This window comes from Spermophilus citellus (genome assembly GCF_964194105.1).
Source record: "Spermophilus citellus genome assembly, chromosome: 7".
Lineage (NCBI taxonomy): Eukaryota > Metazoa > Chordata > Mammalia > Rodentia > Sciuridae > Spermophilus > Spermophilus citellus.
In genome coordinates this window covers 50,203,102-50,227,884 of record NC_138188.1, presented here as the reverse complement: position 1 = coordinate 50,227,884, position 24,783 = coordinate 50,203,102, and the positions used below count along the sequence as shown (strand labels likewise).

The window sequence follows — 24,783 nt, the reverse complement described above, 5'->3', positions numbered from 1 at the left end:
AGTCTGGCTGGGCACAATTCAGGAGCCACTTGTCAAAAGAAACTAACTTTATTTTTAGAACTACAAAGGCCAAACAAAACAGCTCCTCAGGAAAAAACCCCTCAGAGCCCAACTGCCACCACCGGCTTCCCACAAGCCTCTCACTCCCACACAACCCTCACCACCTCCCACAATCCTCCTGTTCTTGAGGCTGATTGGCTGGGTTGTGTGGGCGGAGCCAAAGAAGTCCCCCAATGAGCAGCTCCGTGGAGGAGCCAATCAGCTAGATGTTGCTGGGGCCGCTGTGAGCCAATCATCAGCTGGCAGTCTGAAGGGCAGGGAAACAGCCCAATGAACATCACCGCAGAGGAGCCAATCAGCTAGATGTGGCTGGGGCCGCTGTGAGCCAATCATCAGCTGGCAGTCTGAAGGGCAGGGAAACAGCCCAATGAACATCACCACAGAGGAGCCAATCAGCTAGATGTTGCTGGGGCTGCTGTGAAGTTTGCTGGCAGCTGGAAGTTTACTGGGGCCCCTTTGGCTGTGGCTCTCAACAGGACATCATCCACCACTGTGTCCTTTCTTCCAGCGGCAGTGCCTCATCTGCTCTCAGCCTTTCAAGGTTCAAGTTCAGCACTACCCATGCAGCCACCTTCCGGTTTTCATCATAGCTTTCTCTTAATATTCTTTTCAAGATGATTTAAGCAACTTCACAGCTATTACTCCAGTTTTATGATTGTGCTTCACAGTGCAGCCCACAATCAAGGCCAACGCTATTACACATTTTTGGACTGCAGCCCATTCAAGATTTTAACAAATGTTCTATCCATGAAAATTAAAAACTACACATTCAGACATTTGTAAGCAATTCAAGGGTTTCAGGGCCCCACTGATATCTGTTTAGGGTAAAAACCGCTGCAAAAAATGGATAAAATCCAATAGAAGTTTTAGATTGCAGATGAGATTTCAAAAGTTTAATATAAAAAAGTTCTAGAGAAATCTGCTGAGGTGTTAAACTTTTTGCAACTGATAAGCCAAAAATGAAAATATTCACAATGGACAGAGTTTTTCAGTTTTAGTTTTGGCTAATTTATAAGAATTTTTCAAATTCAGCCGTATTCAGATTGTAAGCAATGCACATATGGAGATACTGACAAAAAGAGAGATCTATTCAATCCACAGTTAGCCAGTCAACATATAATGCATCAGCTGGAGGGCATAATGTCCAGATTTGAAAGCAGGATCTGATTAGCAGGATCAACCAATCAAAAACCACACATAAAAATAAGGTAGCATTTTCTAGTACTATTCATTTACAATGAGATTCAGGTAGATCATTTATTTTAAAATGCTATTTGTGATCAATGTACACAACACAGTTGTTAATAGTTATGTGACTATTAATGAATCATTTTTGGTATACGTTATAAACATGTACCCAAATTATCCAAGACTATAATTCAAAATAATTTTTTGTTCATTTCTAGAACAAATGCAATCAATGGCTTTCACCTTATAAAGGTTTAAGATGTTTTAAAACTTCAAGTCATTAAAGATATATAGACTTAAAACTATGAAAGTGTGTGTATGTAAAACAATATGAATATTAGGAAATCTGAACTTCTTAATCCACAAATTAAAAATTAAAATACATTTAACATGTGATAGTTAAGTGGATTTTTATTTATTCAAGTAAACATTTTGATTATAATACATAATAATGGACAATCATGTCACAAAGTACTGTCTGTAGTCCATGGCTTTGTGTAGCCTTCTTGCCTCCAGGGTGAGTATTTTTCCGGATGATTCTTCAGGATCTGACTGTGATGCCCAATATAGGCTTTCCAATGGCAATGCATGCGTTCTAGAGGCCACCGCCCCATCTTTCTTCAGCGTGACCTGTTTTATCCCACCCAGTTTATCCTCCATTACTTATAAAAACCCCTTTCTAAAATTCAACCTATGTCATAAAATTAACAAAATCAGGAGTTAGTATATATTTTCCTACTAACATAAAAGTATTAAGATTTATAACCCAATCTATTTGCCCTAACCTTTAAAGAAATTTTGTAATTTCTAAAGAGTTAGAGTATCAACCCAACACAAAATATGCAAAGACCCTTATCACTGGGTGCACATTATAGATTGGAAATCACTAATGTACTTAGAGCTTAATTCTTCTGGAATAGCAACTCTCCACTGGTAACTACAGTGCACAAATAAGATTTTAATAAATGAAAATACAGTACCTGATTTGGCATAAAGTAATTATGAGATATTTTTTATTAGTAAAGTGCTTAAGAAACATTCAATTTTCTCCTACCACATTATTTGTCAAAGGCACAAAATGTCTCTGTCTCTTTAAAACATATTACTCATTTAAATTTCAGTTAAGTGTAAAGTTTTACTGTCTTTCCCCCTCTTGGTAATTAAAAAAAAAAAGAAAAAACCACTGGAACAATAATATTTAATTTTTATTTTCAAAACTTTGCCATGAACATATAAACAAGACTAAACTTGATCCCCTCAATAGCTGTCTGTGTGCCTTGAAGCACTTGTGACAAACAAAAATATTTAATTTTTAGGGTAAAAGTTAACAAGGAATCAAAATATTTTCCCCAAAATCAGGGTAGGAACAGGAGAAATCAATAAATTAAAAATCATAGCTTTCATTTTATAAAAAATAGTCTGAATAATCTTATAAATCTTTAATGCTTACAAAAGCAGGAAATACATTTAAAATAGTCTTTTTAACACAGATTCATTTGAACAATGTGGATATGGTAAGGAAAAAAAAACTAAATTAAATAATGTTTCAGTAGTCTATATTCTCAACAAATTCCACATAAAACTTAACCAATTTATAATTCCAAGTAAGACTTTAACTGTCAACAAATCAAACTAATTGTAGTTAGAACCTGAATACCAAGTTCTCTTCCATCTAATATGCTATACTGTGGTTTTAAATACAGCTCAATGACAGGTACTGAGAACAATACTTGACTGCATGGTTTCCACCGAAGACTATTGCATTGCAGTTTAAAACATGCTTTGGTCAGTAAATTAAAAAGACATAGATCAAATAAAAAAGGCCAGAGTAGCTCTTTCCGAACCAATTTCCTGACCTTAAGAAAACTTTAAATACATTGAAAAGACAAGGAAAAAAAATGATCATACATAAAGTTACTACTTTTCAACATTTGGCATTTTATATTAATAATTTCCTTGCTTAAAATATTATTTTATACTCCTGTGCACTGATTATCATAGCTCTCTGAATTAAAACTAAACTATGGTTACCTTCTAGAATGTCCAATAGCATGTGCATTAATTGCCTCTTTTGCACTTCCATGAAGATGGTGCTTCATCCTGTAACTTTTTAAATTTTGGACCAAGAAAGAACCACCAACCAAATCCAATAAGAACACAAATAACGGATTCCACATAATAACCATCCAGGGTTGTAACACATGAGCCGCCAAGTTTTTTGCAAAGCTGTTAAAAAAGAAATAATCACGAGTGTTCCACAATTTCAAAATGAAAGGAAGCCAGTAATTAAAGTTTCTACTTTTTAATTAAAAGGATTAATCAAAATACATTTTGATAAAACATTTCAATATTTCATTCAATTCAAATGGCAAAATACGCTAATGTTCTTAATATGCTAATTATGCTAATATGCTAATGTAACAGGATTAAAAACAATTTTCAGTTCTTGCTGTAAGCAATACTCATTTTCAAAATGAAGCTTTTCATATCTGGAAATGTGAAGAAATTTTCAATGAACTTACTCAAGAAGTTGACTAATGCTACTTTGAAATAGTTTATCAACAAACCACTCACCATTCAGTTTTAGCTACAATTGTTATATGAATACCCAGTGAATTTTTCCCTTTCTTATCATTATAAAACTTAGCTATTACTTATGCATTTACTCAACATCTACTATATAGGATCATTACCCTCATGGTGGGGAGAGGGAGAGAGATCGTCCCTTCTTTGCTGAGAAGCATCTTTAAAGTGATCTAGTCTGGCTGTCAGAGATTGTTACATAAGTTGTGACAGATGAACTATAGGCAAATTGCCTTTTTTTTTTTGGTACCAAGGATTGAACCCAGGGCACTTAACCACTGAGCCACATCCCCAGCCCATTTTTATATTGAGATGGGGTCTTGCTAAGTTGCTTAGGGCCTCACTGTGTTGCTGAGATTGGCTTTGAACTTGGGATCCTCCTGCCTCAGCCTCCATTTACATTTTCTAGAAACTACATGCAAACGTGATTTTTCAAAAAAGATGTAGTACACAGTACTTCTAGAGGAAAATGAGAAAGTTATGTCTTAATATTAGTTTAATATTATCTAAAAATCAAAACATACTTACCTCAACAGCATCAGGTGTTCGACAATTCTGATTTGATGCTCCTACACACTCTTTCACTGTGAGGGGATCCACCAACCAAAGAGCAACTGTAGAGGGCCAATTTCCTCCCAAATTGGACACAGTGTTTAAAAGGGTCATGTATGTTCCTCCAATAAGTGGATCACTAACCTTTGCATTGAAAGCCATTATAGAAACATACATGCTGTACAATGTAATCTAGGGAAAAATGTAAAACTTTTCAGTATGTTGGGGATTGAGCCCAGAGCCTCCAACATGCTAAGCACATGCTCTACTTCTACACAGCACCCATATTTCCTATAATTTTACTTATAAAGCTATGATCCAAATTAAAGACATCAAAATCAGGCTAGAAATATAACTCAATGGTAGACTGCTTAGCTAGCATGTGTAAGGCCCTGAGTCCCATCCCTAGTGCCATACACACATCCCCAAACCAAAACCAAACCAAACACCATCAAAATCATGATCCTGAAAACTAATTTTCATTATCTTTATTGAACTCAATTCAACAAACATTTATTGAGCACATACTATAAGTCAGGCTTTAAGACTATGGCAATACAAGTAAGAAACAGTCCTTTTGTGCCTGAAGAATGTATGACAGATGATAAAACGGAATCAACAGCTGTGGTAAGGTTCAGTGTTGTACACAGAAGTGCACACGTGGTACCATGAGGGTACAAACATGAGAGATTAACTCCACCATGAGCAGTCCAGGAAGCACAACACAGAAAGTGATGGGTGCACTGAAGGATGCATACAGCAAAATGTCATTTCTGTACCTAAATACATACTATTTTGTTATGCGTGTGCATATATGTATTTATGCACATACATGTATTATATAGGTAAACACTCAAAGAAACATAGTTTTTTTTATCCTATACACATACAGAAGGAAAATAGCATTTCAAAATTTGTATAAAAAACTAAAGAGAGGGCTGGGGTTGTAGCTTAGTGGTAGAGCATTTGCCTAGCAAGTGCGAGACCCTGGGTTTGATCCTCAGCATCACATTAAAAAAATTAAATTAAATTAAAGGTATTGTGTCCATCTACAACTATATATAAAAAACATATTAAAAAAAAACTAAAGAGGAAAACCTTCCTAAAAGCAAACAGAACTTAAAAGGCTTAAATAAACCCTCTATTTAGGAAGATGGAAACATTGTTTCTAAGAATATTCCTTGAAACACTGAGACACATTACATTATTCATTCATTCATTCATTCATTCATTCATCTGTACTGGGGATTAACCCCAGTGTGCTCTGCCATTAAGCTACATCCCTAGCCCTTTTTCTTTTTTAAGATAGTTGCTAAAGCTGGTCTCAAACTTAGGCTCTTCCTACCTCTGCCTCTGTCACTTGAATTACAGGCAAGTGCTGCCACACCCAGCAAGTTACACGACATTTAAAAGGTTCCTTTCACTGCAGGCTTTCTGATTGTCATTAGGACATAACTTCCTTAAGGGCAAGATTTTGGCATGATTTTCTTAGCTATATTCAGTATTAAGAATTGTTCCTGGGGAGGCTGGGGATGTGGCTCAAGCGGTAGTGCGCTCGCCTGGCATGTGTGCGGCCCGGGTTCGATCCTCAGCACCACATACAAAGATGTTGTGTCTGCCGAAAACTAATAAATAAATATTGAAATATTCTCATTCTCTCTCTCTCTCTCTCTCTCCCCCTCCCTCCCTCCCTCCCTCCCTCTCTTTAAAAAAAAAAAATTGTTCCTGGGCCAGGTGCAGTGGCACATGCCTGTAATCCCAGCAGTTTGGGAGGCTGAGGCACTAAGCAACTCTGAGACCCTATCTCTAAATAAAATACAAAATAGGGATGGGGATGTGACTCAGTGGTCATGTGCCCCTGAGTTCAATCCCTAGTACCAGAAAAAAAAAACAAAGAATTGTTCCTGGCATGGATTCAGTGATCACTTAATATTTGTTGAAGGATGAGTAAGGCACTATTTACTACAGAATTGGTATGCATCATTTCTTGAACTTACTTGGTCTTGTACCTTTTTTCCCAAAAAGCATCTGGTTATCTGAATTTCTTTGACTACATTTGGGGAAAGTCTCTAATGAAATCTAAAGTCAAACAAATAATTTTGGGATGGTAACAACATAGGTTTTCTTTATCTGCACAGTGAAGCATTGACTGAGTTAAAACACTTCTTTTTGGAGATAGGAGGTACTAGGAATTAAACACAGGCGTCCTTCACCAATGAGCTGTATCTCTAGCTCTGTTTTATTTTTTGAAATAGGGTCTCATTAAGTTGCTGAGGCTGGCCTCAAATTGTGATCCTCCTACGTCAGTCTCCCACGTCACTGGGATTACAGGTGTGTACCACCACACCCAGGCTAAAACACTTCTTTTGGGCTGGGGATATAATTCAGTTGGTACCGAGTGCTTGCCTTGCATGCACAAGGCCCTGGGTTCAATCCCCAGCACCACAAAACAAATAAGCCACTTCTTTTAAAATACATATGTGCCTAGCGTTAACTAAGTATGGGCAAACACACACACACACACACACACACACACACACACACACACACACACAAAAAGTCTAGCCAGACCTCAATGATTTAGCAAACTATCTGACATGATCTACTACTGGAATTCTCCTAAATGATTTAACTGTGTGCAAAAAGCAACACTACTGAGATTAATTGGTAGCCATATTTTTAGGTGTTTGTTAAAAACTACATTAAGAACTTAGTAAATATAACTTTGAAAGGGTTTAGACAAGGTAACAACGACTTTGAAATATATATTAGCAATAACTGTGTTGAATTCCAAAGTTACTGCTGGGGCTCTGCCATTTACTTGAATCACTTGCATCCAGAACAAAATACTTCATCTGCAACAGAAGCTTAGGCAAGGCTAGAGCAAAGAGGAGATAGCTTCTTTTAGGGATTACAAACACAAGTAAGCAAGAAAACCAAGCTCAACATGCAGCTTCCAAAATCACAGAGTAAACAGTAACTTTCAATACAGAATCTAAACCATAGCCTAGTGCCTTTAATCCAGTGACCATCATTAGTTTTCAATACTTTCAGAAAGAAAATATATTATAAATTGAAGAAAGAAAGAACCCAAATCTAGGGATAGACAGGAATACTTAGAAAGAGTAAAATTAACTGGCTTTGGAATCAGATCCAAAATGTCGTACATCATTTCTCAAATTTATCTGGCCTTGTGCCTTTTTCCCCATTAAAGTGTCTGGTTATCTGAATTTCTTTGACTACACTTTAGGAAACTCTCTAATAAAATATAAAGTCAAACAACATCTTTCTTAAAAGATAAATGAATGAATCAATGAATAAATAAGAAGCTCCTTATCATGAACAGAACTCTCATTACATCAAAAGCTATCAGTTATGTTGTTTTGTTTTGTTTTATTTATGGTGCTGGGAGTTGAACCCAGGGCCTTGTGCATGCAAGGAAAGCATTCTACCAACTGAGCTATATCCCCAGCAAAAAAAACTTTAAGTTTTAAAATTCACAATCAACTAATTTTTTCAGTGTGAAACCCATGCTGAAATAATAACATGTATTATATTTTAAGGCAGCTAAAGAAAAATACCTTCTTTATTTGTCACAGAACAGCTCACCTCCAGGGAAAACCACAGAAAGCTCACCTGGTGTAAGGCGTAACTCAGCAGCACTATGACGTAGTAATACAGAGGGAATCCTCCCTGGTGCTCTACTTTAGGAGTCCACCACACCAGGAGCGCATACTCCAATCCAAGCAGCAATCTACAAAAAAGGAGCATTGAGTTGACTTCCATTTAAGATTAAAAAACACAAACAAAAATCCATGTGCCTATCATATGGAAGACGGCTGTATCTGAAACCCGTTAAAGAGATGAAAGTGCATATACATGACACTGACATGAAAGATGCTTTTCAAGCCTTTTCCCACACATGCTAAATTCATATCAGTGATACTGATGAATGCTCCCACTTTAACCTTTACAAAGGTTTTCATTTTTACCTGTAGGGCATGGCCTTGTAAAATACATTTAGTGGTTGTGGACCTGCAGTATATTTGCTGATAATCAGAGGCAATATTATCTGTAAAGGAACCATTGGGACTGCCAGTAGAGCTAAATGTTCTTTGGGTACTCCCTCTTCTACCAATTTCAGTCCAGTTACTGCATCTGCTGCTGAAAAACCAATCTGGGGAGGGAAAAAAAAAAAAAAGTTACATAAGACACAGTTGATCCTATGTTTTACTAATAATATTTAATAAAAACAACAGAAAATTTAGTATCTGTAGTAATTATACATGGCTCTGATTATAATTAAGTCTCCACTTAAAAAAAGTCCAATCTGTTACAATAAACAGTATAAAAAATTCACACTTGGGCTGAGGATGTGGCTCAAGCGGTAGCGCGCTCTCCTGGCATGCATGCGGCCCGGGTTCGATCCTCAGCACCACATACAAACAAAGATGTTGTGTCTGCAGAGAACTAAAAAATAAAATAAATTAAAAAACCTCTCTCTCTCTTTCTCTCTCTTAGAAAAAAAGCTTAAAAAAATAAAGAAAAGAAAAATTCACACTTACTGAATTGTATATTTTAAGTTTAAAAGACCTTTAACTCCAAGAAGTCCAGTTGAAATGAGGTGTTGCTGCCACATGTATATATTTTTGATGATTTCTAATAGATCACAACAAAGCTCCTAAGGACATCTAATGTTTCACTGTAATGTCATTGAGAGAGTGAATAAAATTGGGGGGGGATGATGCAGTTAGATTAATTCTTAAAAACAACAACAACAAAGACAGGCGTAGAGGTGCACACCTGAAATCTCAGTGACTTGGATGGCTGAGGCAGGATGATCGAAAGTTCAAGGCCAGCCTGGGTAATTGTGAAACCCCGGCTCAAAATAAAAGATAAAAAGGGCTGGGAAGAGTTCAGTGGTAAAGGATCCTTCTTCAATTCCCAGTATAAAAAAATAAATAAATATTAATGAATAAACTGCACATATTGCACTATTGTGTTACGCTGAAGAACACTAGCATTAGACGTGAGGCTACACATTGTATAGTCCATTTATATATACAACTTAAAAGCAAGAAAAATAAATCTATGGTTTTAAAGCAACTCCTTACACATAGCTAGGCACAGTAAAAATTAGTACAACCTTCTGCAAAGCAGTTGAGTAATCACATTCTCTGACCTACTAGCTGCCCATTGAAGAATATTAGAAAAAATATTCAGAACACTAAATAAAAAGAAACACAAAAATGGTGCATTTTATAATTAAAAAAACAAACAAACTGAATATATAACAGAAAAATGACTGAGTGGATTAGGGCAAACTGATATCACTATAGCCATTCGGTAGCTATAAAAAGCATGCTTTCAAAAACCACTTAATGATACTGTAATATATTTTGAATAGATTAAAAAATTACAATGATCCAATTCTACTTTTAAAGTATATGTGTAAATATATATATATGAAACATATTTATACACACATATGTGTACACACATGTGGAGAAAGAAAAAAAGAAGGGCTAAAAGAAAACATGCCAAAAATATTTATTTAGGACCCACGATTGAACCCAGGGGCACTTAGCCAATGAGCCACACCCCTAGCTTTTTTGTATTTTATTTATAGACAGAGTCTTGCTGAATTGCTTATAGTCTTGCTGAGTTGCTGAAGCTGGCTTTGAACTTTTGATCCTCCTGCCTCAACCTCCTGAGCCACTGGATTACAGATATGCACAGTAATATTAATTTCTAAATGATTACTTAGGTAATGTTATCTTGCTTGAACTTTTCAGCATTTTCTAAACTTTCTTTCCCTATCACTAAAGAGGAGAAAAAACTCACTATTTAAAATAAAAGTATTTTGACTGGCATGAGATGAAATCTTTCTTAAAGAGTAGTTTTGATTTGTATTTCTCTAATTACTAGAGATGTTGAATTTTTTTTTCGTATATTTGTTGATCAATTGTATAGCTTCTTCTGAGAAGTATCTTTTTTTTTTTAAGAGAGAAGAGGGGGGGGGAGAGAGAGAGAGAGAGAGAGAGAGAGAGAGAGAGAGAGAGAGAATGAATTTATTTATTTATTTATTTTCGTTCTCAGCGGCCCTCTGAGAAGTATCTTTTCATCTCCTTAGTCCATTTATTTGGTGTTAAGTTTTTCAGTTCTTTATATATCCTGGAGAGTAGTGCTCTATCTGATGTGCATGTGGCAAAAATCTGCTCACAAAATATAGGTTCTCTCTTCACCTCATTGATTGTTTCTTTTGCTAAGAAGCTTTTTAGTTTGAGTCTATCCCATTTATTTATTCTTGATTTTATTTCTTGCACTTTAGGAGTCTTTTGTTAAGGAAGTCACAATTATCAAGAATACAGACAACAATAAATGTTGGTGAGGATGTTGGGGAAAAGGCACATTCATACATTCCTGGTGGGACTGTAAATTGGTGCAACCAATCTGGAAAACAGTATGGAGATTCCTTAGAAAACTTTGAATGGAACCACCATTTGGCCTAGCTATCCCATTCCTCCACCTACATCTAAAGGACTTAAAATCAGCATACTATAATAATGCAGCCACATTAATGTTTATAGCAGCTCAATTCACAATAGCTAAACTGAGGGGAAAAAAACTAGATGCCTTTCAATAGACGAATGGATAAAGAAACTGTGGTATGTATGTATGTATGTATGTATGTATGTGTGTATGTGTGTATATAGACACACACACACACACACACACACACAATGGAATATTACTCAGCATTAAAAGAAAATAAAATTATGGCATTGCAGGTAGATGAAGTTGGAGAATATCATACTAAGCAAGGTAAGCCAATCCCAAAAAACCAAAGGCCAAATGTTCTCTCTGATAAGAGGATGCTGATCCATAAAGGGAATGGGGCATGGGAAAATTAGAGGAACTTTGGGCAAAGGGGAGGGATAGATAGGGAGGAGTTATGGGGGCAGAAAAGATGATGGAATGAAATGGATATCATTACCCTAGGTACATATGACTGCACATATGGTGCGACACTACATTGTGTACAACCAGAGAAATGAAAAGTTGTGCTGCAATTGTGTACAATGAATAAAACTGCATTCTGCTATCATGTGTACCTAATTAGACAAATTTTTAAAAAGTCATCACATTACTAATGCCAATATGCCCATTAAAAAGAAGTCAATACATCGAGGTAACCAGAAGAATGAGAAATTATATTCCATCATATATAATGTATCAAAGGGAATCCTATGATGTACAATTAATTAAAACAAAAATAAATAAATAAATAAATAAATAAATAAATAAATAAATAAAGCAAGCAAAGCCAGACATGGTGGTGCACCCTGTAATCCTAGCTACTCTGGAGGTTGTGAGGCAGGAGGAATATAAGTTCAAGGCTAGCCTCAGCAACTTAATGAGACCCAGTCTCAAAACCAAACTTTTAGGGCTGGGGATATAACTCAGTTGGTAGAGTGCTTGCCTCGCATATTCTAGGGTCTTGGTTCAATCCCCAGCACCATAAAAAAAAAAAAAAAAAAAAAAAAAGCAGCAGCTTTTTAAAAAAGAGCTGGGGATGTAGCTCAGAAATAGAGCACTTGCCTAGTGGGAAACCCTACCTAGTTCAATCCCCTGTATGGTGGAAAACAACAAAAGAACAACAAAAAACAAGAAGAAAGCAAGGAAGCTATAATATTACCTCTAGAGGGATCAAAAGATAGCAGTAAAGTGCTTATGAAGAGAGGTTTACATAGATAAAATAAAAATCTTGCCAGGCATGGTGGCACATGCCTTTAATCCCAGTAGTTCAGGAGGCTGAGGCAGGGAGATCGCAAGTTCAAAGCCAGTCTTAGCAAAGAGCAAGGCACTAAGCAACTCAGTGAGACCCTGTCTCGAAATAAAATACAAAACAGGGCTGGGGATGTGGCTCAGTAGTCGAGTGCCCCTGAGTTCAATCCCCAGTACGGAGAAAAAAAAAATTCTGTAAGATTCCAGATTTAAGGAATATTAATCCCTCCAGTAGCAAAGCTCCCTCCAATAAACTATACTTACCTTTCTTTTAACATGTCGTAAAAATATTTCAAAACTATAAAACAGAGACATTTAACAGACTAAGTCACCAGTAATCTCATGTATTTTATGATTATTTCTTTTCAATATTTTAAAAAACAATCCAATGGATTTTTAAACAGGCTTCTAATATTCAAACACTTCCACACCTTTGTAAAACACTCAGTTAATAATTTCACTACCCGAGAATTAATGGTATACTTGTTATAACAGTACAGAACTATTGCTGTTTTTCAAATATATATATATATATATATATATATATATATATATATATATATATATATATATATATATTTAGTTGTAGGTGAACACAATACCTTTATTTTAGTTTTAGGTGGTGCTGAGAATCAAACCCAGTGACTCATGCATGCTAAGCAAGCGCTCTACCACTGAGCCACAACCTCAGCCCAACTATTGCTTTTTTAAGGCATTCATTTCTACTCCCAGCATTAATGTTGTTAATTAAATAAGTCAGCAGTTCTTCACACTGACATAAATCTTTTCAAGATCCCAAAACATTTATCTTACTTTGAAATTATATTTGATAACCTCATTAAGTCATTTAAAATACATTTAATAAAAATGTTCTTTTTTGTTGTTAAATTATAATGGCAGTGAAAAGGAACTTATATGAAAAGTTATTGAAACTATTCCCTGATATTGGTAATTATAACAGAATGGTACATTTGCTTTATCAGTTTCTTACCTTTGAAGTTAGAATCAGAAGGCAAAATGTCAGAACTGCTGGCATTTTTATAATTGTAAAAAGCAGCTTGTAAGTATCTGTGATCCCTTGTGTTTCTTCTTTTACTACCGATACTTCTTTGTTTTCTTTTTTCAGAAAGGCAACTAATGTCGTTGTTATTAAAAATATAGTTCCCCAGAAAAAAAGAAAATCTGAAATTAAGAATGTTTTAAATCTGTAATTAACTTTTGAAATGACATAACTTCAATGATGCTAAATAATTCTGTTTACAACTTTTCCTCAACTAAAAAAAATTTTTTTAATTTTTTAAAAAATCAAGTGATATAGGTGCCTATCTATTAGGCCCCACATGAGGCACAACAAGTAACAGTCCTACTTCTGCTAAATCTGCATTAAAATACCCAGATCCAGAATAGGCATGCAAGACTTTTTTTTTTTTTAAAGAGAGAGAGAATTTTAATATTTATTTTTTTTTAATTATCGGCGGACACAACATCTTTGTTTGTACGTGGTGCTGAGGATTGAACCCTGGCCGCACGCATGCCAGGCGAGCGTGCTACCGCTTGAGCCACATCTCCAGCCCCGGCATGCAAGACTTTACCATGGAAAAAGCTTGACTGAGTTGAATAAAACAAGGACAGGGCTGGGGGTAGAAGATGTTCTTCATATCCCAGAAGATTCATCAGTTATACTTACACACACCATTTCAGCTCTTTATTACATTACAACAATGCAGACAATAAGCAACTGATGATTATTTACATTCGATTTTTTGTTTCTAAACTGTCCAATGTTTTTGATGTTTATTATTATATTGTGTGCATGTATGAATATGTAACAATAAATCCCATCATTGTGTACAACTATAATACACTAATAAAAAATGTGGGGAAAAAATAAATTAAAAATTTTTAAAAATCTTCTTAAGGCTTGAAGGTACATACTTATAAGAGAAAGAAGGATCATAAATTAAAGGCCAACCTGGGTAATTTAGAGAGACCCAGTCTCAAAATAAGCTGGGCACAGTGGAGCACACCTGTAATCCCAGCAATTCAGAAGCTGTTAAGTTCTGAAAAAAATACATAATACTTTCACTGTGACTAGAAATTCCAATTAGTAATTTCTATATAAATCTTTAAAAATGTTTTCCAGGGCTGGGGATATAGCTCAGTTGGTAGAGTACTTGCCTCGCATGCACAAGGTCCTGGGTTCAATCCCCCGTACCACATACACACACACACACACACACACACACACACACAAAATTTGGCAAGTCTTACTGTATGTTAATTGTACCTCAATAAAATTGACATAAAAATTGTTTAAAAAATGTTTTCCAGTTATATACTACTTTAAGAGTTCTATTTCTCTAGGGGAAATAAACACCTCCTCCTCCTCTCTTCTTTTTGTTTTCTTTTGGCAGTACCGAGAACTAATCCAGGGCCTCACATATACTAGGCAAGCACTCTACCATTAAGCTACATCCTCAGCCCTTTTTTAGTTTGAGACAAGGTTCTGCTAAATTGCTCAGGTTGGCTTTGAACTTGTGATTTTTCTGCCTCTGCTCCCAAGTAGCTTGGATTACAGGTGTGGAATAAGATCAAACAGGTTTCAGTAAAGCTTGCAGCTAAATTTATTCTTAATTTCTTTGTGCTCTGAGGAAAAAATATCAGTACACACGAAAGGAGTACTGACGACAATGGATCATTTAGAGCCCAAATTCAAGGGCTTTCCATACCTCATACAAACAAGAGCAAAAAAACCAATAAGCCAATGAACAGTTTAGCCTCTCCCAGAAGTTTATGAATATATTTATTTTAAATAATGACCACTAGATTATTTATTTTAAAATTCATGTATTTCTCCTTTCATTTATTGATTCCTTTTGTGGTGCTGGGGATGGAATCCAGGGCCTCCCAAATGCTAGGCAAATGCTCTACCACTGAACTATATATACCACCAACACTTTTTATTTTGAGACAGGGTTTCACTAAGTTGCCCAGGCTGCCTGGAAATTTGGGATCCTCTTCCCAAGTGGCTGGGATTAAAGACGTGTATCGCTGTGCTCAGCAAATCATTATTTATTCATATTACTTTGATGTTAGAGAACATCCATAGCATGATATAACAATCACTGTAAAGACATATCATTATTAAAAATATATAAATACTGCATCATTAACAATTTGGTTAATTTTGATACATGCATTTTATCAGCAAAAACATTGATATATAAACATATGATCAAGATGTCAAAGCTGATGATGTTCAAGTTTCATAAATATGATTTTTAAACAAAGACCTGTAAAGTAGCTATAAGATCTTACCTAGTATTCCCACCAATGCAAAAATTAAGAGCATGTAACATTCATCAGAGACCAAAAGCATACAAAAAGTAGCACCTGAGTGTCTATTACATAAACACTGGGAAAAACAAGGATATCTCATTTAAATTTTAGAAACCTCTGACCAAGACAGACAATATATTATTCCTACTTTGTAAACAAACAAGATCATGAACCATACGTGCCAGAGGTGTGATTCAAACTCAGGTCTAGTCTCAAAACAAGAATGTTTTCATTACTTGACCAGATGCTCAGATATACCCACAGCAAGGAGACTCTTTTTTACCAGCCAGATACCCTTAAAAGAACAGGTATACATTTTAGTTAATTCAACCACGAGGTCTGGAACATGGATGCTACCGAACTTCTTTAAACTGGCTACTTGTATCACACCCCCCCCCCCATCTCCTCCTCTCCATATGGTGGTATGCCAAACGGAATGCCAATCCATAGAATAAACAAACTTCCTAAAGAATTCATTCTATTTGTTTGTGTGGGTAGGAGTACTGGTGATTGATTCCAGGAGGCACTCCCATCCCTTTTTATTATTTGAGAACAGAGTCTTGCTAAGTTGCTGGGCTAACCTGGAACTTGAGATCCTCCTACCTCAGCCTCCACAGTATTACAGGCATGAGCTACCAAACCCACATGTAGCTTTCTCAATAATTTATAGGGAAATACTGCAATAACAATATATTGGAGAAGGAAACTTTCCAAGATTTATGATAAAACATTATACTTTGAAAAAACTTTAAAGTTTTAAAGGCTTTCATTGAGAACTTTGGACTTTTGTGGTGTAGAATCACTCTTCCACCATTGGAAGAGAGAAAAAATAAGCAGCACTGACTGATACAACCTGCCTTGGCTCAGGTCAGGTTCCCTCCCTGCAGCTCTAACAATTCGGAAATTAACTTCAGTCCTTCAGAAGCCAATGGTAGGAAAGCAACCTGATAACTTCTGATCTAAATAAACAATCAGGCATTCCTTTCACTTTCTTGGTTTTGGTAACGCTCTACTCCACCAGTCAGGGCATGAAGGGTCTGGATACCCACCCAGTTCAAGGCTCTCATTTTCACAGCAGAGAAAACTGAAGCAGTAATATTATAGTCTGACCCTGGGCCCTCACCTGAAATTTAGCAGAAATAGACCTTTCTTTTATTCCACAAATCTCTCCCTTAAACATTGCTCAAAATAGCCAAGCCACTGAAGAGAACTCACACAAAACATTGTTTGGCTTGGGGCTTAAGATATAGCTCAGTTGGCAGAGTGCTTGCCTTGCATGCACAAGGCCCTGGGTTCGATCCCCAACGCCAAACAAATAAACAAACACCACACTGTTTTGCTTATACAACGTACTCCTCTTACTTGAGGGGTTAGGTTTCTAAAAGACAGCATGTATCTCAAATAAAGGGTAAATACAAGTTTAATTTGGAAATCATCCCAATTTCTTATATTTCTTAATCCAGTAGGAAGGTACAACTTATGCAATCACATGTTATTTCATTAATTCCAAGAACGTTGGGTTTTCCTCCAGAGGTAGAAGAGATTGTTATTTCATTAGTCAAGCACCAACTGAAGCAGCTGGCTTTCAATTAAGGGGCATGTTATTCTACTAGACTCAAACTCAGCCTACCACATAGGACTGAGGCTAAGAGGCCAATATACTCAATGCTTCCAAGTCACCTTAACTCTGGTGCTTTTATTACTGAATACATGTCAGTAAATCACTGTTCTGGCCAGACACAAAATTCATTTAACTAAAAACATACGTCTCTATTCTGAAGCTATGACAGGAGGTTCTTGCATCAACTTTTACAACCTTTGTACAATATGACATCCCTCAATCTTTTGAGCTGAAGTCAGATTTATAAAACTGTTGGCACTCACATCACATCAAGATTCAAGGTTGGAATCAGCAGTTGCAGTTTGGCAACTTCATCCTCTTCAGACAGTATTCATGTAATTATTCCAGTATTTTATTTTATTTTTTAATTTTTTTTAGTTGTAGATGGAAACAATACTTTATTTATTCATCTTATGTGGTACTGAGGATCGTACCCAGTGCCTCACACGTGTGAAACAAGTGCTCTACCACTGAGCTATAACCCCAGACCCTCCAGTATTTTATTTTATTACAACTTATATTGTGCTATAAAATTAACAGACTATGTAACTATCAGACCAACTAAAAGAAAAAACAAAAACACCAATGCTGGCAAGGATGGAAAGAAACTGGATCACTCATTCATTGCTGGCAGGAAGATTTAATGGCACGGTTACTATGAAAAATAGTTTGGCAAGGCCTTTCAAAACTAAAAATGGACTTTCCATACAACCCAGCACCTGTTATCTTAGACATTTTTCCCCAGGGAAAGGAAGACTTATTTTCAGATAGTAGAGTCAAAAACTAGAAAGAACTCCTTCAATAGATCTGTTACTAACTGAACTGAACTCCTTCAATAAATGTGTTACTAAAAAAAAAAAACTGTGGCAAATACTAACAAATACTTCTGCAGGACTTGGTTGTGCATGCCTGTAACCCCAGCTACATGGGAGGCTAAGGTAGGAGGATCATGAGTTCAAGGACAGCCTGGACAATTTAATGAGACTTTGCCTCAAAAAAGTTAAAGAGACAAAGGCTGGGGTTGTTTTTCAGAGGTAAAACACTACTGAGTTCAACTTCAAGTACTGTTAAAAAAAAAAAAAAGTAAATAAAATACTTTTCAGAAATAAAAAGAAACCATTAATACATACAACTTCGAGAAGCCTCAAAGAAATGATGCCAAATGAAGAGAGTCAGTTTCCAAAGGATACTGAATGATTTAATTTAAGAAATGACAATTATAAAGATGAAAAACAGATTAATGGCTACCAGGATTTAGGGATGGGTGGAGAGGAAGAGATGGATAGTTACAGAGGCAACATAAAGGAATCCTATAAGGAACCATCACAGCTGAGTATCGTTGGGACATGGGATGAAATTGCTCAAAACTACACACTTAAACACACACACACACACACACACACACACACACACACACACACCACTAGTGTGTACATACTTAACTTGTGAAATCTGAACCAGGTCTACAGATTGTATCCACATCAATTTATTGGTTTTGATGTTATACTCTAGGTGTGTAAGATGTTGACAAGAAGAAGCAAGAAGGGTACACAAGATTTTCTAAAACACTTCTTTACAATTTCTGGTGAATCTATAATTATTTGAATATAAGTTTTAAAAAATATGTGGAAAGTTTATATAGGTGAAAGTTCTAAGATTGTGCTAGAATTCAAACAAAAAAGTTAGAAATCTCTAGACATGTTACAATCACCTATTCTACAGTTTAATGAATGACCATTGAATTTTAGCCAGTAGAGACAGTATTCCCAAAAAGAAAGAAAAGAATGAAATTAAAGAACAAGTATAAAATGTAAGATTTATTCACAATTGTGTCTAAAGAATGGTAAAATTAGGGATTTTATATTTCACGTTTTTAATTCTCTAGAAACAGAACAGCTCTTTGTATTAGGTAAGTCTATTTTGCCTTCTCAGATTATAGTTTTTTAGTACACTAAACATGAAAGTAGGATACTGCTTATAATTAGTCACTGTGATTCTTACACTGATAAAGTTATATAGTAAAGGCTAATACAATTGGCCTCTAAATAATTCTCAACATTAGAAGTGAAATTCAAACTAAGATATAAGACAAATAATTTTTAAATTTACAGTGTATTTTGTAAATGAACTAACCACACAAAAGCATTTTCTAGTTCTTTACTTGATCAAGAAAACACACAATATCATTTCTTCTTTTCTTTGTATTTAAACAAAAAAAGTTTTAAGACTTTCCTTCTGGGGTGTGGGTTTTTGGTTTCTAATATCTAATTTCCCCTGAGTCTAACCCCAGCACTCCTCCATTTATCTCACTTTACCACTTAGGCCCCAAGATTTGAAAATAAGTTCAAAAAGATCCACCAGATTGATTACCTTGTTCCATTGAAGACAAAAAGGGAGCTAAACACAAGAGTTTTATATCATCATACTTTGAATGACATTAGCTTTTAAGATAATGAATTGTTTTCTAAATGTTTTAAAAAATAAATGTTACTTTTAAACTGTTATACATTAAAGTTGAACTTTTGCCAGGCGCAGTGGTGCATGCATGTAATACTAGTGGCTTGGAAGGCTGAAGCAGGTGGATCATAAGTTCAAAGCCAGCCTTAGCACTAAGAAACTCAGTGACACCCTGCCTCTAAATAAAATACAAAACAGGGCTGGGGTTGTGGTTCAGTGGTCCAGTGCCCATGAGTTCAATTCCCGGTCCCAAATAAATAAATAAATAACTTAAAGATTGAACTTTTAGGGCTGGGGATGTGGCTCAAGCGGTAGCACGCTCGCCTGGCATGTGTGCGGCCCGGGTTCGATCCTCAGCACCACATACCAACAAAGATGTTGTGTCCGCCGAGAACTAAAAAATAAATATTAAAAAAAAAAAAAAAATCTGGGGCTGGGGATGTGGCTCAAGTGGTAGCGCGCTCGCCTGGCATGCGTGCGGCCCGGGTTCGATCCTCAGCACCACATACAAACAAAGATGTAGTGTCCGCCAATAACTAATAAATAAATAAATATTTAAAAAAAATTCTCTCTCTCTCTCTCCTCTCTCACTCTCTCTTTAAAAAAAAAAAAAAGATTGAACTTTTAGGTGTTTAGCTGTGTGAGTTTTAACACATGCAGAGATTTCAAATCACTACCACCATAATCAAGATACAGAAGAGGCCAGGTATATTGGTGCATAACCATAATCTAGCTACCTCAGAGGCTGAGGTAGGAGAATCACAAGTAGGAGTTCAGCCTGGACAATTTACAGACACACCCCGCCCCCCCGCCCCCGTCTCAAAATACCAAAAACAAAAAACAAAAAAACCAAGGCTGGGATGTAGCTCAGTGTACAGTACCCCTAGGTTCATTCCCCAGTACGGGGGGTGGGGGAGATACAATTTCATCACCTCCCAAACTCCCTCATGCTATCCATTAATACTTACCTAACTTCTCCCCACCCACAACCCTAAGCTAAAAACTACAGATCTGTTCTCCATTTGTATACTTTTGCCTTTTTGAGAACATAAGGTAATGTTTTAACCTTAGATGTGGATGCTAAATGATGTACTTCCGTGTATGTATAACTGGTCTATTTAGTAATGGGCCAATTAGTCCTGCCTCAATTCTAAAAAGAAGGCCTAGTTGCATAAAGGGAATTTCCAGCTTTTCTTGAATATATATAAGATCTAGTAATCCTGGGATCCTACTGCCACAAGAAAACAATTTATTGGAATTGAAACTCTTACCTTTATAGGGGCATGGGTTTTCATGTCATCATTGTCCCCTCCAATTCATAAACTCTCGACCAACTCAGTTGACTCATTTACATTATCCATTTACCCACTTCATCATTTTGGTTCACAAATCTTCACTATAAACTGAGTTCCTTGGGAACAGAAAATTCCCGGGGTTTATTAAATCATAACACCTACCACCTGGATAGCACCAAACTGGCATTTAGTGCTGAGTAAATGGCCTAGACAGTTAAAAAAAATTAACACAAAAACTTCAATCTGTTATTTCTGGAATAAGGCACTCCACAGCAGGTTATTTAGACATCAGGACTTACAGTGTTTAGATATCAGGAATTACAGTGTTGCTTTTCTCTGGTAGGAAAGTCCAGTCAGCAAATGATTATGTTTAGGTTTCAAGGTTTTTCCTAATGCCTATCCTACCAACTAAAGGAAAAGCACCAGATAAGGACTCAGAAAACAAACTACCAGTACATGTCTATCTCTAATCAGTTGACTTCAATTTCCATATATATATATATATATAAATGAAATATATGAACTTTTCAAGTAATAAAACATTATGTTCTTCTGGATTACTTTCATCATTTCTTGCAGCTTGAAAGGTCTCTCTTTGCCTCTAAGGATTCTTGAAAACCAGAAAGCCTATTTCTTTCTTTCTTTTTTTTTTTTAACAAATAGCTTAAGTATTTTATTTGCAACTAAGCTTGTTAACACTATATAATGAAAATGTACAAAGAATAATGTTGCAGTTTTTGGTTAGATTTAAGTCAGACATTCATTAATAAGGAATCTTTGAATGTGAATATTCCAGAAATTTCTCTAAGCCATCTGATCAGAACAATTGTCTCTGAATATTACCTTACTTTGGAAGGTATTGGCATATTTGAATTAAACTCAAAAATTTTCAAAATAAGCCATAATTTTAAAAACCTATTCTATGTTCAAACAAAACAATTTTAATAGAACTTTCCTTTCCAGAAACAATAAAGGAAACAAGGCATTTTGTAAAATGTGGTCCTGAACAAGTCACAGTAAAAAATAAACGTATACTTAACTCCACCTCCTCAAAACAGAGTCTACTTTCTGCTCTGCAGCCTTGAAACAAGGTGAAGAACAGCCTATAAGCAACTTCCAGTAGGGGGTTGCCAAAACAAAGCTCAAGCAGTTGAACATGGACACCTCAGAAGAATTTGGGGGAACCTGACCAAAGAATCTGAATTGTATTTTTAATAACTAATTCAAAGGTGAAGTGGTTCCTCCCAAGTAGCAGTGCTGCTGAGGTCTGGCCCAGTCCCTTGCTCAACTATACTATGCTCCCGAGGAAACCCCAATGCTTCTGCTCCAGGAGAGACTGTTTCCCTTTAGAGGTTCAGTGTCCAGGGAGCTCTTTGATTGTATGAATGAGTTGAGCAGCGACTCCAAGGGGTATTTTAACCAGAAAGCCTATTTCTTGAGTTCAGGATTATCCTGGATCCCTGAAGGTACAAAAAAAGCCAATCTCAGCCTAATAAGGCTTTGTGTCTAAAGGGTTCTACTCTCATCTTAGCTTTTCTGTTCTAAATTTACTTTTTCAAGTACTACTTTATAATCACAGAACATATTCAAAATTTTAAAAAATTATTCCTCCTTTTAATAGATTTTCTAAACAGTGCCTGTATGTTTAACTCTTCTTTAATTATCTAAACAATTTCATTTGTTTCATGATTTTTTCTTGTTAAGTTCCTCAAAATGATTGGTTACAGCAAGGGTACAGCTCAGTGGTACAGCACTTGCCTAGCACGTGTAAACCCTGTCCCCTGCCCCCCCCCCAAAATAAATCCACTGAAAAAAATTGAAGGAGAATAAAATTAAAATGTTTAAACCCCAAAATAGAAGCCCACTACAGGTAAGTTAAATCAAAAAGTAAACTATTTTTAGAATCTACTGGAGAAAAAAGTTCAAATTCCATAGTTACTAAAACAGCTATTCAAAAGATTAACTAAGTCTAAACAAAAATCCAGCAAAGAACAAAATAACTGCTATCTGCAATGCAATGCCCAACTCCAGCAGGCAGTCAATGGCTGGCAACTCTAGGCTCCCCCAAATGGACCATCTCTCCATTCCTTGGCACAGGGACTGTGTCTTATTCACAGGAGGCCCTTTGAATCCTGTCACATGAGCGACTCAATGATGTGTGAATGAATTAACAACCCTGCTCCATTCACCAGAAGGCTAGATGAGGACAACCGGCACAAGACTGGGGTGGGAATGGATCTGAATGGAGATGGAAATCTCAATCCCACAAAACCCAAAGGTAAAAATGTGAGCCCACGAGCTAGCTTTAAAAAAAAAAAAAAAAAATGTGCATCTGAGACTCAAGCAAGTGCCCGTGGGTCCCTAAACTGAGAGTTTTGTTATTTTCTGGGTTGCTTCTCCCTATTCACTGGAGGGTACTGATCAACTACCACTGCTGTATAGCAGTCGTTCGGCTTTACTGTACTTTCAAAGCCCGCTTTAACCGGACAGAAAACACACCTCGAGTAATCTACCGCGAAGATTTCCAGCAAATTAAATAATGAGCTTCCCTGCAACGTCAAACACACTGTCCGAGGGACCCAGACACCTAAGATAAACTTAGCAGCGAAATGGTTTAAATACACTACCTGAAAGAGTAACAATTCCCCTTGGTTGAGGCTGAAACCGCAAATATTTGTTACAAAAGTCGGCTGATTCAAGGGCCAAAAACAAAACATTGCCCAAAAAGTAGCCAGCGGTTTGGCCCACGGAATTGCAGGTAGAAGCATAGCCCACGTTTTCTCGGGATAACATAGTTAATGCCCAGCCATCCACCGCGATGTCCTGAGTGGCGGCCAAGAATTCAAACAAAAAGAACGTCACGGTGAGAGTAACCACGTCGGGGGTCCTACCGTCCGTATTCCCGAGCAAACGGTCCACCTGGGTGGACAAGTAGATCATGAAGAGTCCTAATATGTACTGTGTAGGGACCAGCCAGGATTTGCGCCGACCGAAGTTCTTAAAGTAGACCGCGTCCACCAACGGGGCCCAGAGCAACTTGAGACTGAAGGGCCAAAAGACGAAGCTGAAGAAGGCCTGGTCCGTGTAGCTGACGTTTTTGCTCTGCAGGATGAGAGGGATGCTGCCTGCCAGGCCCAGCGGAATGCCCTGGAGCACGTAGAGGAACAGCAGCAGCAGAATGCTGCTGAGCTCGGCCCGGCAGCCGCGAGGGGCTTTGGGGAAGTCCACGGGGTTGGGGTCCCTCAGGAGGGCCTCCCGGTCCCCCTCCCCGCCCGCTGAGGCCGGGTGGCTGTCCTCCCAGCTGCCCGGCGGCAGGGGGCCGCTCTTCATGTCCAGAGCGTGGTTGAAAGTCCCTGGCCGCCGCTGCCGACTGTTGTCCTTGTGGGAGAGAGTGGGCGACATGTCAGAGACGAGGCAGAGCCCCGCCTGCAGCGGGCCCGGGCTGAGCGTGTTGGCTCCGTCGGGTCCCAGGTCCAAGGCGGGCGCTGTGGACCCGGGCCTCGGGCTTCCAGGAGAGGCGGGGGTCCTTCCCACTGCGGCCCCGAGCGCTCAAGAGCGCAGCCAGTCCCCGAGCCGGCACCGACGCCTGGGGACGCGCCCCTCGGAGCCGCTTCAGGGATCCCGGAGGAGCCCCCGGGGCGGCCGCACCGGGCTCGGGGCTGGAGGAGGCAGCCGTGGTGCTGTGTGGACAGACGGTCGGCACCCCGCCACTTCCAGCCCTTGCCGCCACCAGTGCGGCAGAGAAGACTTTCTCCACAGGACTCCCAAAAACAGATAACTTCCTGCCTCAAGCTTCAGGAAGCGGTCCCTCTCTCAAATAGGTCCCCTCCCCGCCTCCAGAACTAGCCAATCAGGACACGCTCCCGCGACCTAGCTCGGAAACAATGCTCCGTGGGAACC

At 37.5% G+C, this 24,783-nt stretch overlaps 1 protein-coding gene across 3 annotated transcripts; it reads right to left on the bottom strand.

Annotated features, from left to right (window-relative positions):
* Positions 1-1,644: 1,644 nt before the first annotated feature.
* Positions 1,645-24,710, bottom strand: SLC33A1 (solute carrier family 33 member 1). Of its 3 annotated transcripts, XM_081300596.1 has the most exons (6): positions 23,511-24,708; positions 13,163-13,353; positions 8,376-8,560; positions 8,020-8,137; positions 4,360-4,575; positions 2,441-3,474 (listed from the first exon to the last, which is right to left on the bottom strand). In XM_081300596.1, the coding sequence occupies exons 1-6, from the start codon at positions 24,283-24,285 to the stop codon at positions 3,307-3,309; spliced, it is 1,653 nt and encodes a 550-aa protein (XP_081156722.1). In that variant the 5' UTR covers positions 24,286-24,708; the 3' UTR covers positions 2,441-3,306. The 3 variants fall into 3 exon arrangements, with proteins under 3 accessions (XP_081156723.1, XP_081156722.1, XP_081156724.1); XM_081300597.1 differs by lacking the exon at positions 13,163-13,353 and having other exon boundaries at positions 1,645-3,474; positions 23,511-23,789; XM_081300598.1 differs by lacking the exons at positions 8,020-8,137; positions 13,163-13,353 and having other exon boundaries at positions 23,511-24,710.
* Between the last annotated feature and the right edge of the window lie 73 nt (positions 24,711-24,783).